Source organism: Schistocerca cancellata, chromosome 9 (genome assembly GCF_023864275.1).
Source record: "Schistocerca cancellata isolate TAMUIC-IGC-003103 chromosome 9, iqSchCanc2.1, whole genome shotgun sequence".
Classification (NCBI taxonomy): Eukaryota; Metazoa; Arthropoda; class Insecta; order Orthoptera; family Acrididae; genus Schistocerca; species Schistocerca cancellata.
In genome coordinates, this window is record NC_064634.1 from 122,590,963 (window position 1) to 122,605,769 (window position 14,807).

The 14,807-nt window shown below is 44.6% G+C and overlaps 1 protein-coding gene and 1 pseudogene across 1 annotated transcript in view; both read left to right on the forward strand.

The window, feature by feature from the left end:
- LOC126101223 (odorant receptor Or2-like) overlaps positions 1-14,807 on the forward strand; it is an 87,683-nt gene that overhangs the window by 12,379 nt on the left and 60,497 nt on the right. The window contains exons 2-3 of the mRNA XM_049911914.1: positions 3,847-4,727; positions 10,523-10,622. Coding sequence (XP_049767871.1) covers positions 3,847-4,727; positions 10,523-10,622 — 981 coding nt within the window. The remainder of the gene's footprint in view (positions 1-3,846; positions 4,728-10,522; positions 10,623-14,807) is intronic.
- Positions 74-190, forward strand: LOC126102532 (5S ribosomal RNA; annotated as a pseudogene).

Genomic DNA, 14,807 nt, shown 5'->3' on the forward strand with positions numbered 1-14,807 from the left:
ACCCGACCACCGAACGAGTTGAATAAAGATTAGCTCTCCTCTACAGTAACGATCGGTAGCTACTTCGTAGCTGGCGTACGGCCTTGCCGCAGTGGATACACCGGTTCCCGTCAGATCACTGAAGTTAAGCGCTGTTGGGCGCGGCTGGCACTTGAATGGGTGACCATCCGGGCCGCCATGCGCTGTTGCCATTTTTCAGGGTAGACTCAGTCTCGTGATGCCAATTGAGGAGCTACTCGACCGACTAGTAGTGTCTCCGGTCACAGAAATCCATCATAACGACCAGGAGAGCGGTGTGCTGACCACACGCCCCTCCTATCCGCATCCTCAGCTGAGGATGATACGGCGGTCGGATGGTCCCGATGGGCCACTTGTGGCCTGAAGACGGAGTGCTGCTGCTGCTTGTTATGTGCAGTGCACACATCTTCAAATCCTTCACGAGTCTGGTTACAACGATATAACAATGGCGTCGCCAAGACTGCACACATTCAGCATGCTTTAATACCGTTGCAAACCTATGACTGAGCCTGGTAATTCTTGTAATCACGTCTGATAATTACCAGAGAGAACTTTTTACTATAGAAGTGTTAATAAACCTCGATCTTCAATAATTTTTCCAGATGTCGGCCCAAAGAGTAAAGTCCTGTGGAGCACACCAAAAAACATGATCCTTCACTGCCACTGCAATATGGTCCCTTATGTCCAGCTCAGTCCAGCTGTGGGAAACATTTTTCCATATAATAGGTGTCCCCAAAACGGAACCCGACAGCGCCACCCATTACCCCTGTCTCAGCACTATCCGTTAGGTCTACCTACTCCACCTGTTCCCTTGCAGCAAAGGTGTTCACCAAATGGGCACCTCATTCAAGCCTAATGGCGTCCTCCTTTCTTATGCTGGTTTTTATTTTTATTGCAATAATAATTAATACCAAGTTAAGGATAAGCTCATACCGTACTTAAATGATATATTTTATATTCTTAACTAGGTGAGTACACGACTTTGCCTGGTTATATATTTATTCAAGCCTTCTATCAGTCCTTCTTCTCCTTCCCCTCTCCGTGTTCATCTCCTCCTTTCCCTCCTCCCGCCACCCCATCCCCATTCCTTCCACCTCCTCCACCCCCACTCTCTGTTCACGTCCTACACCTCTATTCTCTACTGATCTCCTCCTCCCCCTCCCACTGTGTATCTCCTATCTCCTACTCCTTCCTTTCTCTGTCCATCTCGCCCTCTGCCCTCTCTCTGTCCACTTCCCCTCCTCCACTCTCTCTCCATCTCCTCCTCCCCATTACGTGTGTTCATCTCCCCTTCCCCTTCTCTGTCCATATCGTTCTCACTCTTCTCTCTCAATGTTATTAGCCCCACCCCAGTAGAACGCTAATTGTTCTTACTCTAAAGTATATCTTTCCAGATCGTTGGCTGAAACCGTTCCAGGGACTTTAAATAATCTTTCTACCCGTTACTTAGCATATATGTATTTCACACCTATTTGTATATATATTTCGTACGTATGTCCAGCGAATTTCTCCCTACAATTTCATTTTCAGGCAACTGAATGTTTATGTGTTTTATCTCCTGAACTATGCGTCGTTGAATGATATAATTTTGCTGCTACATTCAGTACGATATGTGAATACTTTGTGCAAAATTTGTCGCTAATATGATCAGTAGTAAATAAATGATAAATTGCAATGTTATACTTCGCGCAGCAGTTTTAATGAATCAACCACGAAAATGTAGTAAGCATAATTCTTTTTTTTTCCTTTCATCATTTTGTTGAGGCTTGCCAGCGAGAAAAAGTTTTGTGGAGGTTCGAAATTACGTTTAAAGTTGGTTGCAAGTCATTAAGTGCTCTCATCTGAAATACTGGATGACTAAATTATGGGTCCAGAATGAGATTTTCACTCTGCAGCAGAGTGTGCGCTGATATGAAACTTCCTGGCAGATTAAAACTGTGTGCCCGTCCGAGACTCGAACTCGGGACCTTTGCCTTTCGCGGGCAAGTGCTCTACCATCTGAGCAACCAAAGCACGACTCACGCGCCGTCCTCACAGCTTTACTTCTGCTAGTACCTCATCACCTACCTTCCAAACTTACGGGTATTCGTGCGTCGTGGGCTACACTGCTTTTTCATTTCCACCCCGACCCCTTTGATAAGTACGTTGTTCATACCTAAAAATCGATTCTTTCCGGACAGTGAGTGATATCTGTACTGAGTTTGGTTAATATCGGTCCAGTGGTTTAGGAGGAGATGTGGAACATACACACGTATATACATTTAAACGTATATCGTTTTTCATAATATGTATGGATTCTAGAAAAACAGTTCGACAGTGTATTTGTTATTGTAATTAAACCTTCACAGAACTTACCAAATAACCACATCACATTTTGACAGCAAACTACATTACTGGCCATTAAAATAGCTACACCAAGAAGAAATGCAGATGATAAACGGGTATTCATGGGACAAATATCTTATACTAGAACTGACATGTGATTACATTTTAACGCAATTTGGGTGCATAGCTCCTGCGAAATCAGTACCCAGAACAACCACCTCTGGCCGTAATAACGGCCTTGATACGCCTTGGCATTGAGTCAAACAGAGTTTCGATGGCGTGTACAGGTACAGCTGCCCATGCAGCTTAAACACGATACCACAGTTCATCAAGAGTAGCGACTGGCGCATTGTGACGAACCAGTTGCTCGGCCACCATTGACCAGACGTTTTCAGTTGGTGAGAGATCTGGAGAATGTGCTGGCCAGGGCAGCAGTCGAACATTTTCTGTATCCAGAAAGGCTCGTACAGGATCTGCAACATGCGGTCATGCATTAGCCTGCTGAAATGTAGGTTTTCGCAGGGATCGAATGAAGGGTAGAGCCACGGGTCGTAACACATCTGAAATGTAACGTCCACTGTTCAAAGTGCCGTCAATGCGAACAAGACGTGACCGAGACGTGTAACCAATGGCACCCCATAGCATCATGCCGGGTGATATACCAGTATGGAGATGACGAATACATGCTTCCAATATGCGTTCACCGCGATGTCACCAAACACGGATGCGACCATCATGATGCTGTAAACACAATCAGGATTAATCCGAAAAAATGACGTTTTGCCATTCCTGCACCCAGGTTCGTCGTTGAGTACACCATCGCAGGCGCTCCTGTCTGTGATGCAGCGTCTAGGGTAACCGCAGCCATGGTCTCCGAGCTGATAGTCCAATCTGCTGCAAACGTCGTCGAACTTCTCGTGCAGATGGTTGTTGTCTTGCAAACGTCCCCATCTGTTGACTCAGGGATCGAGACGTGGTTGCAGGATCCGTTACAGCCATGTGGATAAGATGCCTGTATCTCGACTGCTAGTGATACGAGGCCGTTGGGATCCAGCACGGCGTTCCGTATTACCCTCCTGAACCCACCGATTCTGTATTCTGCTAACAGTCATTGGATCTCGACCACCTCGAGCAGCAATGTCTCGATACGATAAACCGCAATCGCGATAGGCTACAATCCGACCTTTATCAAAGTCGGAAACGTGATGGTACGCATTTCTCCTCCTTACACGAGGCATCACAACAACGTTTCACCAGGCAACGCCGGTCAACTGCTGTTTGTGTATGAGAAATCGGTTGGAAGCGTTCCTCATGTCAACACGTTGTAGGTGTCGCCACCGGCGCCAACCTTGTGTGAATGCTCTGAAAAGCTAATCATTTGCATATCACAGCATCTTCTTCCTGTCGGTAAAATTTCGCGTCATTAGCACGTCATCTTCGTGGTGTAGCAATTTTAATGGCCAGTAGCGTATATGGATAGGCACTAACATTATTTCGTTGTAGGCAGAAAGTGCCGCAGCGGACGACACCGCTATACTCACGTGGCGGGAGACGGCGTCCTCCGTGCTAAAGGTGAACGTGCGCTGTCTCTTCCTGTTTGGCTCGTGGCCACTTGTCGACTCGTGGCTGTACCACGCCTTCTTCGCCGTCGTCTTCGTCTCGAACCTGGGGAACATGGCGGAGGCGGCCCTGGGACTCTACCTCGGGCACGGCGGCCTCCAGGAGATCACGCTCGTGCTGCCTAACACGCTGACCGTGGCCAGCGGCGTCTTCAAGATGGTCTTCTTCTACCGCGACCGCGGCCGCTACTACGGGCTGGTGAGGCGCACCGACCGCCTGACCGTGCTGCAGTTGGCCGACCCTGGAGAGGACGCGGCGGCCATCGTCCGCGACGCCGGCAGGCACTCGCTGAGGCTCTCCTCCTCCGTGTACGCCTTCGTCTCGCTGCAGATCGTCGTCTGGTTCCCGATGCCGCTGATCGCCTATCCAGGCCAACGCAAGCTACCCTTCGTCCAGCTGCCCTGGAACAACAACACGGAGATCCCCGTCTACGAGCTCTCCTACGCTCTGCAGTGTTTCTCGTCCTTCACCATCATCTTCATCACGCTCGGCATGGACTGCCTGTTCGCGGTGATCATGATCCACGCGGCTGCTCAGTTCGAAATACTGATCACGCGTATTCGGAATCTGCGTCTTGACTTATCGACGAGTGTAATCCAGCAAAAACCAATTTTGTCTCAGCACAGCCGACATTCTAGCACGTCCATGAATACACCAACAGAGTCTAAGGAAATCTTAGACTTCCAACATCAAATAACAGAAGCTCATGATAAAATGTACAGCGACCTATGTAACTGCGTCGAAGTTCATCAAGAAATTATCAGGTAAGTAAAATACTTTACATTTTTTTCCTAGCAGCACTCATTCACACGCAAAAATGTGGGCGTGATAAATATTGTTGTTGTGGTCTTCAGTCCGAAGACTGGTTTAAAGCAGCTCTCCTGTTACTCTACCGTGTGCAAGCCTCTTCATCTCCGAGTGACTAATGCAACCGACGTCCTTCTGAATCTCCTTACTGTTTTCATCTCTTGGTCTCTCTCTATGATTTTTACCCCTAACGCTTCCCTCCACTACTAAATCGACGATCTCTTGATGTCTCAGAACGTGACCTATCAACCGATCCACTCTTCTAATCAGGCTGTGCCACAAATTTCTTTTCTCCCCTGTTCCATTCAGTATCTGCTCATTAGTTACGTGATCTACCCATCTAATCTTCAGCATTCTTGTGTAGCTCCACATTTCAAAAATTTTTATTCTCTTCTTGTCCAAACTGTTTAAATGCCATGTTTCACTTCCATACAAATACTTTCAGAAAAGACTTACAAACATTTAAATCTGTTAAATGAAACAACAAGTTCACTGTTACCAGTCACCGTTTTATTTATCTCCAACACGCGTTTCAAAGGTTTAAACCTCCATCATCGGGTGGATTTACATTAGTCAGTACGACATTTGTGTGTGTTTTTTCGAGTACAAAAACAGTGCCGAAAAGGTCGCAATGACGAACCTTGCACCCAGCAGATTTCAGACGCCACATTTGTTTTCAAATATGGCAGTATACATGTGATGTGTTACGACAGCGAAAGGAATCTGTGACCACTGGAGGTACTCTAGTTTGCTTATTTTATGTTTACCATTAGATATCAGTTTAATTTTTTGTCAGAATAAATCCAAAACCATGTTCTGAAATAGTGTCTTGTTTCTCCAATAGGCAGTGCCACAAGTTCCTCCTAAAAATCGTAACACAATACACACACAAATGTCATACTAACTAATGTAAATCCACCCTATGATGGAGGTTTAAACCTTCGAAACGCATCGTGGAAATAAATAAAACGGTGACTGGTAACAGTAAACTTGTTGTTTCATTTAATGTCAGTAACAGTCACGGTAAAGCCTAACCTAAAATGTCCGCATTTAAATTTAAATATACACTCCTGGAAATGGAAAAAAGAACACATTGACACCGGTGTGTCAGACCCACCATACTTGCTCCGGACACTGCGAGAGGGCTGTACAAGCAATGATCACACGCACGGCACAGCGGACACACCTGGAACCGCGGTGTTGGCCGTCGAATCACACGCACGGCACAGCGGACACACCTGGAACCGCGGTGTTGGCCGTCGAATCACACGCACGGCACAGCGGACACACCTGGAACCGCGGTGTTGGCCGTCGAATGGCGCTAGCTGCGCAGCATTTGTGCACCGCCGCCGTCAGTGTCAGCCAGTTTGCCGTGGCATACGGAGCTCCATCGCAGTCTTTAACACTGGTAGCATGCCGCGACAGCGTGGACGTGAACCGTATGTGCAGTTGACGGACTTTGAGCGATGGCGTATAGTGGGCATGCGGGAGGCCGGGTGGACGTACCGCCGAATTGCTCAACACGTGGGGCGTGAGGTCTCCACAGTACATCGATGTTGTCGCCAGTGGTCGGCGGAAGGTGCACGTGCCCGTCGACCTGGGACCGGGCCGCAGCGACGCACGGATGCACGCCAAGACCGTAGGATCCTACGCAGTGCCGTAGGGGACCGCACCGCCACTTCCCAGCAAAATAGGGACACTGTTGCTCCTGGGGTATCGGCGAGGACCATTCGCAACCGTCTCCATGAAGCCTGGCTACGGTCCCGCACACCGTTAGGCCGTCTTCCGCTCACGCCCCAACATCGTGCAGCCCGCCTCCAGTGGTGTCGCGACAGGCGTGAATGGAGGGACGAATGGAGACGTGTCGTCTTCAGCGATGAGAGTCGCTTCTGCCTTGGTGCCAATGATGGTCGTATGCGTGTTTGGCGCCGTGCAGGTGAGCACCACAATCAGGACTGCATACGACCGAGGCACACAGGGCCAACACCCGGCATCATGGTGTGGGGAGCGATCTCCTACACTGGCCGTACACCACTGGTGATCGTCGAGGGGACACTGAATAGTGCACGGTACATCCAAACCGTCATCGAACCCATTGTTCTACCATTCCTAGACCGGCAAGGGAACTTGCTGTTCCAACAGGACAATGCACGTCCGCGTGTATCCCGTGCCACCCAACGTGCTCTAGAAGGTGTAAGTCAACTACGCTGGCCAGCAAGATCTCCGGATCTGTCCCCCATTGAGCATGTTTGGGACTGGATGAAGCGTCGTCTCACGCGGTCTGCACGTCCAGCACGAACGCTGGTCCAACTGAGGCGCCAGGTGGAAATGGCATGGCAAGCCGTTCCACAGGACTACATCCAGCATCTCTACGATCGTCTCCATGGGAGAATAGCAGCCTGCATTGCTGCGAAAGGTGGATATACACTGTACTAGTGCCGACATTGTGCATGCTCTGTTGCCTGTGTCTATGTGCCTGTGGTTCTGTCAGTGTGATCATGTGATGTATCTGACCCCAGGAATGTGTCAATAAAATTTCCCCTTCCTGGGACAATGAATTCACGGTGTTCTTATTTCAATTTCCAGTGTGTATATTCAGTGATAGCAAATTTCTTTTATTCAGAAACGCTCATCTTGACACTGCCAGTCTATATTTTATATTCTCTGCTTCGGCCACCGTTAGTCATTTTACTGCCCTAATAGCAAAACTCCTCTACTACTTCCGTGTCTCGTTTCCTATTCTAATTCCCTCAGCCTCAAAAATGGTTCAAATGGCTCTGAGCACGATGGGACTTAACTGCTGAGGTCATCATTCCCCGAGAACTTAGAACTACTTAAACCTAACTAACCTAAGGACAGCACACACATCCATGCCCGAGGCAGGATTCGAACCTGCGACCGTAGCGCTCGCGCGGTTCCAGACTGTAGCGCCTAGAACCGCTCGGCGACACCGGCCGGCCCCTCACCCTCACTTGATATGATTCGACTAGATTCCATTATCCTTGTTCTGCTTTTGTTTATGTTCATCTTAATTCTCTTTTCAAGATAGTGTCCATTCCGTTCAATTGCCTTTCCAAGTCACAGAATCACAATTTCATTGACAAACCTCAAAGTTTTTACATCTTCTCCCTGAACTTTAATTCTTACTCCCAGTATTTCTTTGGTTGCCTTTACTGCTGGCTCAAAGTACAGATTGAACAACATCAGGGATGGGCTACAATCCTGTCTCACCCTCTTCTCAACCACTGCTTCGCTTTCATGTTTCTCATTCTCTATAAACGCCGTCTTGTTTCCGCATAAGTTGTATATAACCTTTCGCTCCTTATATTTTACCCTTTATACCTTCGGAATTTAAAACAACGTATTCCAGGCGACAATGTCAAAAGCTTATCCCAAATCTACAAAAGCTATAAACGTAGGGTTGCCTATCCTCAACCCATCTTCTACGATAAATCGTCGGGCGTCAGTACTGCCTCACGTGTTCCTACAATTCTTGATAAATAAATGGAGCTATTTGATATCTCGGTCTGATTGATTAACAGTGTGCTTTCGGATTGTTCAGTCGATTTGTGCTTTTCATTTTATGCACAATTTTTTTCTGCCTTTAACAAAGATAAGAAATCGAAAGCGCCCGGATTACCTTACATGCAGCAGGCTATTAGAAGAGTCGAAGAGAGATGGGAGAAACATCAGTGACACATCCGACTAAAATAGCCAAGAAAATCAGTTGTTCTCAGTGTACTGTCTCGAATACAATCGTGGAATGAAGTATTATGAATAACTATTGTGGTGCAAACGTCAGGTTGCTGTGACAGTGTGCAAGCTTACCGTCGGTGGGGTTTAACGGATTGCATGAACAAATGAATTTCGGGTACTCTCCTATTCCGTCATAATTTTCTCTGAATTCATGCCCCTGCAACTTGTACTTGTACCTTTCACTACCCTCAGATATTTGCTATGCGAATCTCAACCTCTTACAGTGTGTCAGGATTGTTGGTAGAATGGCTTCATTTGATAAGAATGACCCGACTTTTAACTACATGTATATTGGTTCTACATGGAATCTGAAACTCTAATCAGTTTAACAATCCAGCGGATAACGCCAACTACACCTCGAACCAACATATTCAGTAGAAAAGGCGGTTACTATTTTCTTTTTCTCATGACCACGATTAAGCTACTATTGACCTTTGTTCCATTAGCGCTCTAAATTTTTCTTTTCAGTGCTAATGAACACACACTGCAGTGAATGAAGGAAGGGAGCGTTAATTTGGTTATATCGATAGCAAAATGCGATTCTTTACAGTCATATAATATTATTATTCTGAAAAGAGCTTTGAATATGGTGTTGCATAATGAAGATTCTTGGTACAGTAAACAGAATACCGGATTCTCGGTATGATAACCACATTTGAAATAATGAAAACAAAATTTTTACCTTATTTGGTCTTCAAATGCAAGTTTATAGTACAAGACATGTATTGATTTGAAAAATATAACACAAATTAGAGCAAAAATTTATTCTTTGAAAAATTATTTGCTCTTTGACTTTTGAACTTTACCATATTTCTGAAAATATTTTTATTGGTTAATACTGTATTTTCTTCATAATACGATTCAACGTAATGAGTACAATGCTTATACAATCCTTAATGAGTCCAATCCATACTTCCACACTTACAGTACAAATGCGGAAGTAACTCTGTCTGTTACGTTTTCGTGACTAAACCGCTGAACCGATTTGTGTGAAATTTGGTACAGAGGTAGCTTGAACCCTGAGGAAATACATACGCTGCAATAGAAAGTAGAGTAAATCGACAATAAGAGGCTGACGTATGAAATGGAATATCTTTTTATATAGCAGTGTACATAAACCGAGGAAAAACATGGGATAATTTAGGATTTTTAAAAAATTCAACCCCCAAGGGGGTGAAGTGTAGAATGGAATATCTTTTTTACGTCAGTGAACATAAACCAGATTACAGAATTATTAAATTTGTTGCATAATGTACACATTTTATACGATAATGTGCAGCCACTTCAATAGCACGATGCGTAGATGCGCACTCCTGGAACACTGTAGGTGGCTTGTCGACATTTGCTGCTGGGGCAGCTGGAGGAGGGGGGGGGGGGGAGAGGGTGAGCCAGAGTGCACATCATGGGCTGTGCTGTGCTTACCTGAACAGGCAGGCATACGAGAGCAGCTGACGTTATTGCACAAACATGAAGTTGTTAATCAACATCACTCATCATAGCAAAACTACTTATATGTGACCACAGCTGCTGCTAACAGATGATCAGCTATAAATGGCAGTGCGAACCAACAATGGTTGACAGTCTGATTAGACTTCATCCAACAATTATGCGCAACAGCATAGCTTCCAGCATCCAGAGATAGAAACTACAGTCGCCTGAACATCTAAAAGTACACTATTAATAAAGTGAACTATTGCTTTGTGGCTAAATGGATAAGACTACAAAGCCAGAAGTCCAGAAGTCATATGTTGTTCCTAGGACGTTTCTGGCACTTATCAGTTGTTTTTATCTGGCAATGATTTCTAAATGGCATGCACCATGTTTCCAGTCGACTTCAAACTTGAGGTCCACAGCTATTGGCAAGGTTAGTCCCACACACCAATACATACGACACATTACGTTCATTACCCTGAGTTGTCAGTCTACTACTTTTAATGCGTTTAAGAAATGTTTTCACATTGCAGAGTTCATTACTCACATTATCTTTTTCTTTCAGATTCGTCAGGCATCTGGAGACCATGATGAGTCCTATTGCAATGACGCAGTTCGTCTTCAGCGTCCTGGTCGCCTGTGTTGCACTGTATCAAGCTACCTATGTAAGCGCTTTTTCTTTTCTTTTTTTTCAATGCTCTTCTCAGTATGTAGGAAATAATTAGAGTAATTTTTAGATGAAAAGTAAAATTCATTTAAAAACTGTTTAAAATTACGAACTGAAGGAACATTCCAAAAACAATGAGAAATATGACTCTGATATTAATTCCATGTGTACATCCTCAACTTGCAGCAGGGCTACTAGAGATTTCCTGTTAGATATTAGTCCTAATTTCGACTAATATTCATCTCCAGTTAATTTCTAGAGAGTAAAAGGAAAACTCCTAAGAGTAATAACCTTCCAACATTCTAACTGGGAAATTCTAATGATTGGTATAACGATGCTTCATATATGAACTTTTGAACCACAGCTATATATATTTATGTAAACAAAATAAAAGGCAGGCTTCGACGAACCTGACCTACGAATATTACATTGTTTTTTTTTTTGCAGACACGAACGTAGGTTAATTGGATAACAGCATAGGAAAATTATTTTTTTCATAGTATCTCTGTAAGCAGCTGAAAGTTATCTTTGTTTTACCATTCACAGACGAGGAAACAGCTGGACGTCCATCTGCATTCGCTCCTAATGTCAACATCGAGAAGCGTCTATACCACTTCCAAAGAAACAAGTTGCTAGTGAGGTAGCAGCAAACCACATAAAAACCAGTCATGATTCAATGTGCTCAACTTTCAATAGAAGCACTGTGAGGTCGGTTACAAAACGACTACGTGAAGAGCACAAGAGTAATAGACCAAAAATTTATCAGAAATTATAGGTCCGTCATGTTGACATAATTGAAATTTCACTGAATGAATCATCACTAGAGACAGAAGGTAGATTCATCACTTCGAACAAGACGGCAAACGCAAGAGCAGTGAATTTATTAACTCAAATCTTCAGCCAGAAAGAAATTCAAGTAAACTCTCGCAGGATAAGTTATACAGTTTTTAGAACTCACAAGGACCATTTCTGGATCATTTTCTGGCAAAGTGTAAATACAGTGATATCATTTCCAACAAGCTGCAGTTTGCAATTAGAATCAGACTCCGAGGTCGACGGACGGAATGTATTTTCTTTTAGCATGGCAACGCGCTTCCACTAGCCACCGCTCTGCATTTCACTGTATCGAGGCATTCTGCGTAGATTTCCGATCTAACTCCGTCGGATCGCCGATTGGTTCGTCCATTCAATGATGTGTTTCTTTCTCGCGATACCATAAAACACTAGCAATGATGGCACAAAAGCACTGAAAACTACTGTGAAAATGTAAAAAAAACGGTGGCACTTTAAGTGTTTAGTATCATTGTGTGATGATTTATAAAAATTGAGAGCGAATACTTTTAGACTTATCCTCGCATGGCGATAACAGTCACAACAAGACCTATGAGAAGTAATGCTAATGTTCAGATTTTGCATCACTTCCAGTTACATAGCAACTGTGAAAATGATCTACAGTATCACAAGCATAACGAACTAATGTCGCTATGCTGATAAAAGAGAGACCAGTGTGAGCAATAGCATGGTCATAAATCAGAAAACTCATAAATTTTAAATAGTCATAGGAATGTGTTGGTGGTTTTACACCATCATGAAACGCAAACGGCAAATGAAATGAATTCAATGAGGGTGCGTCTTGTCCTGTAATGATTTGGAAAAACATAACACCGGCTCCTAGTTCTTTGTGCAGTTCCTCGTAGATATTCTAGTTTTTAGGGCACTAAATAATTTCTGAATGCAAGTCCCCCGACAGTGTCAACTATTTGTTTAGCAGGTAGTTTGTATAAGGCCTGATAGATCTACTCTGCTGCAGCAAAGCAGCAGGTTATCACTTTGCATAATTAAGGCACACCAGTACACATATGTGGCCGAAAACATAACTGCGGAACATTCCCAGCATACCATCATACTGGCTCTGTCCCTGTAAGGACAAAATGCAGACAAATTGTGTATTGTAACATAGATCCCTACAAGCTCTAAGGCACTTTGTCGAGCAATGTGTAGTGTCCACACTTCAGCATGGTGCTGAGACTAATTCGTTTTCGGTGTCGAATACTGACATGAATTTCACTTGTCACATACGTAACTCTTCATATCCTATAATGCCCCACCATTCCAGTGACCTATCGGAACGTTCCGTGCGTATAACACTCACAACATTATTTTTTTACTTTTATTTTCGCATACGAAATGACGTAGAGTCGCATTGCTCAACACATAGCACATAAATGATACTGTAATATAAATGAAAAAAATTGTATAAAAAATTTACAACACTACAAGAAATCAGCATGGGTTTCGAAAAAGACGATCGTGTGAAACCCAGCTCTCGCTATTCGTCCACGAGACTCAGAGGGGCATAGACACGGGTTCCCAGGTAGATGCCGTGTTTCTTGACTTCCGCAATGCGTTCGATACTGTTCCCCACAGTCGTTTAATGAACAAAGCATATGGACTATCAGACCAATTGTGTGATTGGATTGAAGAGTTCCTAGATAACAGAACGCAGCATGTCATTCTCAATGGAGAGAAGTCTTCCGAAGCAAGAGTGATTTCAGGTGTGCCGCACGGGAGTGTCGTAGGACCGTTGCTATTCACAATATACATAAATGACCTTGTGGATGACATCGGAAGTTCACTGAGGCTTTTTGCAGATGATGCTGTGGTACATCGAGAGGTTGTAACAATGGAACATTGTACTGAAATGCAGGAGGATCTGCAGCGAATTGATGCATGGTGCAGGGAATGGCAATTGAATCTCAATGTAGACAAGTGTAATGTGCTGCGAATACATAGAAAGAAAATTCCCGTATCATTTAGTTACAATATAGCAGGTCAATAACTGGAAGCAGTTAATTCCATAAATTATCTGGGAGTAGGCATTAGGAGTGATTTAAAATGGAATGATCATATAAAGTTGGTCGTCGGTAAAGCAGATGCCACACTGAGATTCATTGGAAGAATCCTAAGGAAATGCAGTCCGAAAACTAAGGAAGTAGATTACAGTACACTTGTTCGCACACTGCTTGAATATTGCTCACCGGTGTGGGATCCGTACCAGATAGGGTTGATAGAGTAGATAGAAAAGATCCAACGGAGAGCAGCGCGCTTCGTTACAGGATCATTTAGTAATCGCGAAAGCGTTACGGAGATGACAGATAAACTCCAGTGGAAGACTCTGCAGGAGAGACGCTCAGTAGCTCGGTACGGGCTCTTGTTGAAGTTTCGAGAACATACCTTCACCGAGGAGTCGAGCAGTATATTGCTCACTCCTACGTAAATCTCGCGAAGAGACCATGAGGATAAAAACAGAGAGATTAGAGCCCACACAGAGGCATACCGACAATCCTTCTTTCCACGAACAATACGAGACCGGAATAGAAGGGAGAACCGATAGAGTCAAGGTACCCTCCGCCACACATCGTCGGGTGGCTTGTGGAGTATGGATGAGGATGTAGATGTAGATGTAGATGTAGATGTAGAAATAGAAAATAGAGAAGCTGGAACCACATGGGGTACAAAACTGCTGATGTGTAGTAAAGAAAATATCGAACTTTAACACACATAGAAGTAAGTTTCCTCCGGAAAGAAGTACAGTCCAGAATCGATATGCCACTCACGCAAAATCGCCGTGATCATTGAGAAAACCATGCCTTCGACGCAGAAGGTTGGAGATACCCGTTTGGTAAAACACCGTGTCCTGCTGTTATGTGAGGAACTCCGTAACTGCCTGCTGCATATTCTAGCCTTGCAGGAATCGTTGAGCCTTCGACGACTTTTTTAAAAGACCAATAGCATGATAGTAGCACTGGGAGAGGCCAGGGATATAGAGAGAGTGCTTTACTGTCTCCCACTTGAGTTGGCTTAACTTCTGTTTACGCCATCTGCGGCAAGCGGAAGCGCATTATCACGAAGCGGCAGCACCCACCAAGGGTGGTTTTCGACAAACATGCTGCCCCTACACATTCTTCATTCTCCGATTGGTCTCTACCGGTATTTGTCCTTCGGCAGCGGAAAAAAGTAACAGCACAATGTTCGTGTTTGGACGCATTTGCCGGGAAGACATGAATGCCACACTGATCCGTTACCTACACGTCGGTGCTTATATAACCGCGCCGCAGTCGTGCTACGTTGCATACACTGTGCAGCAACGCCCTCAGACGGACACTTTTTGATAAATTTAATA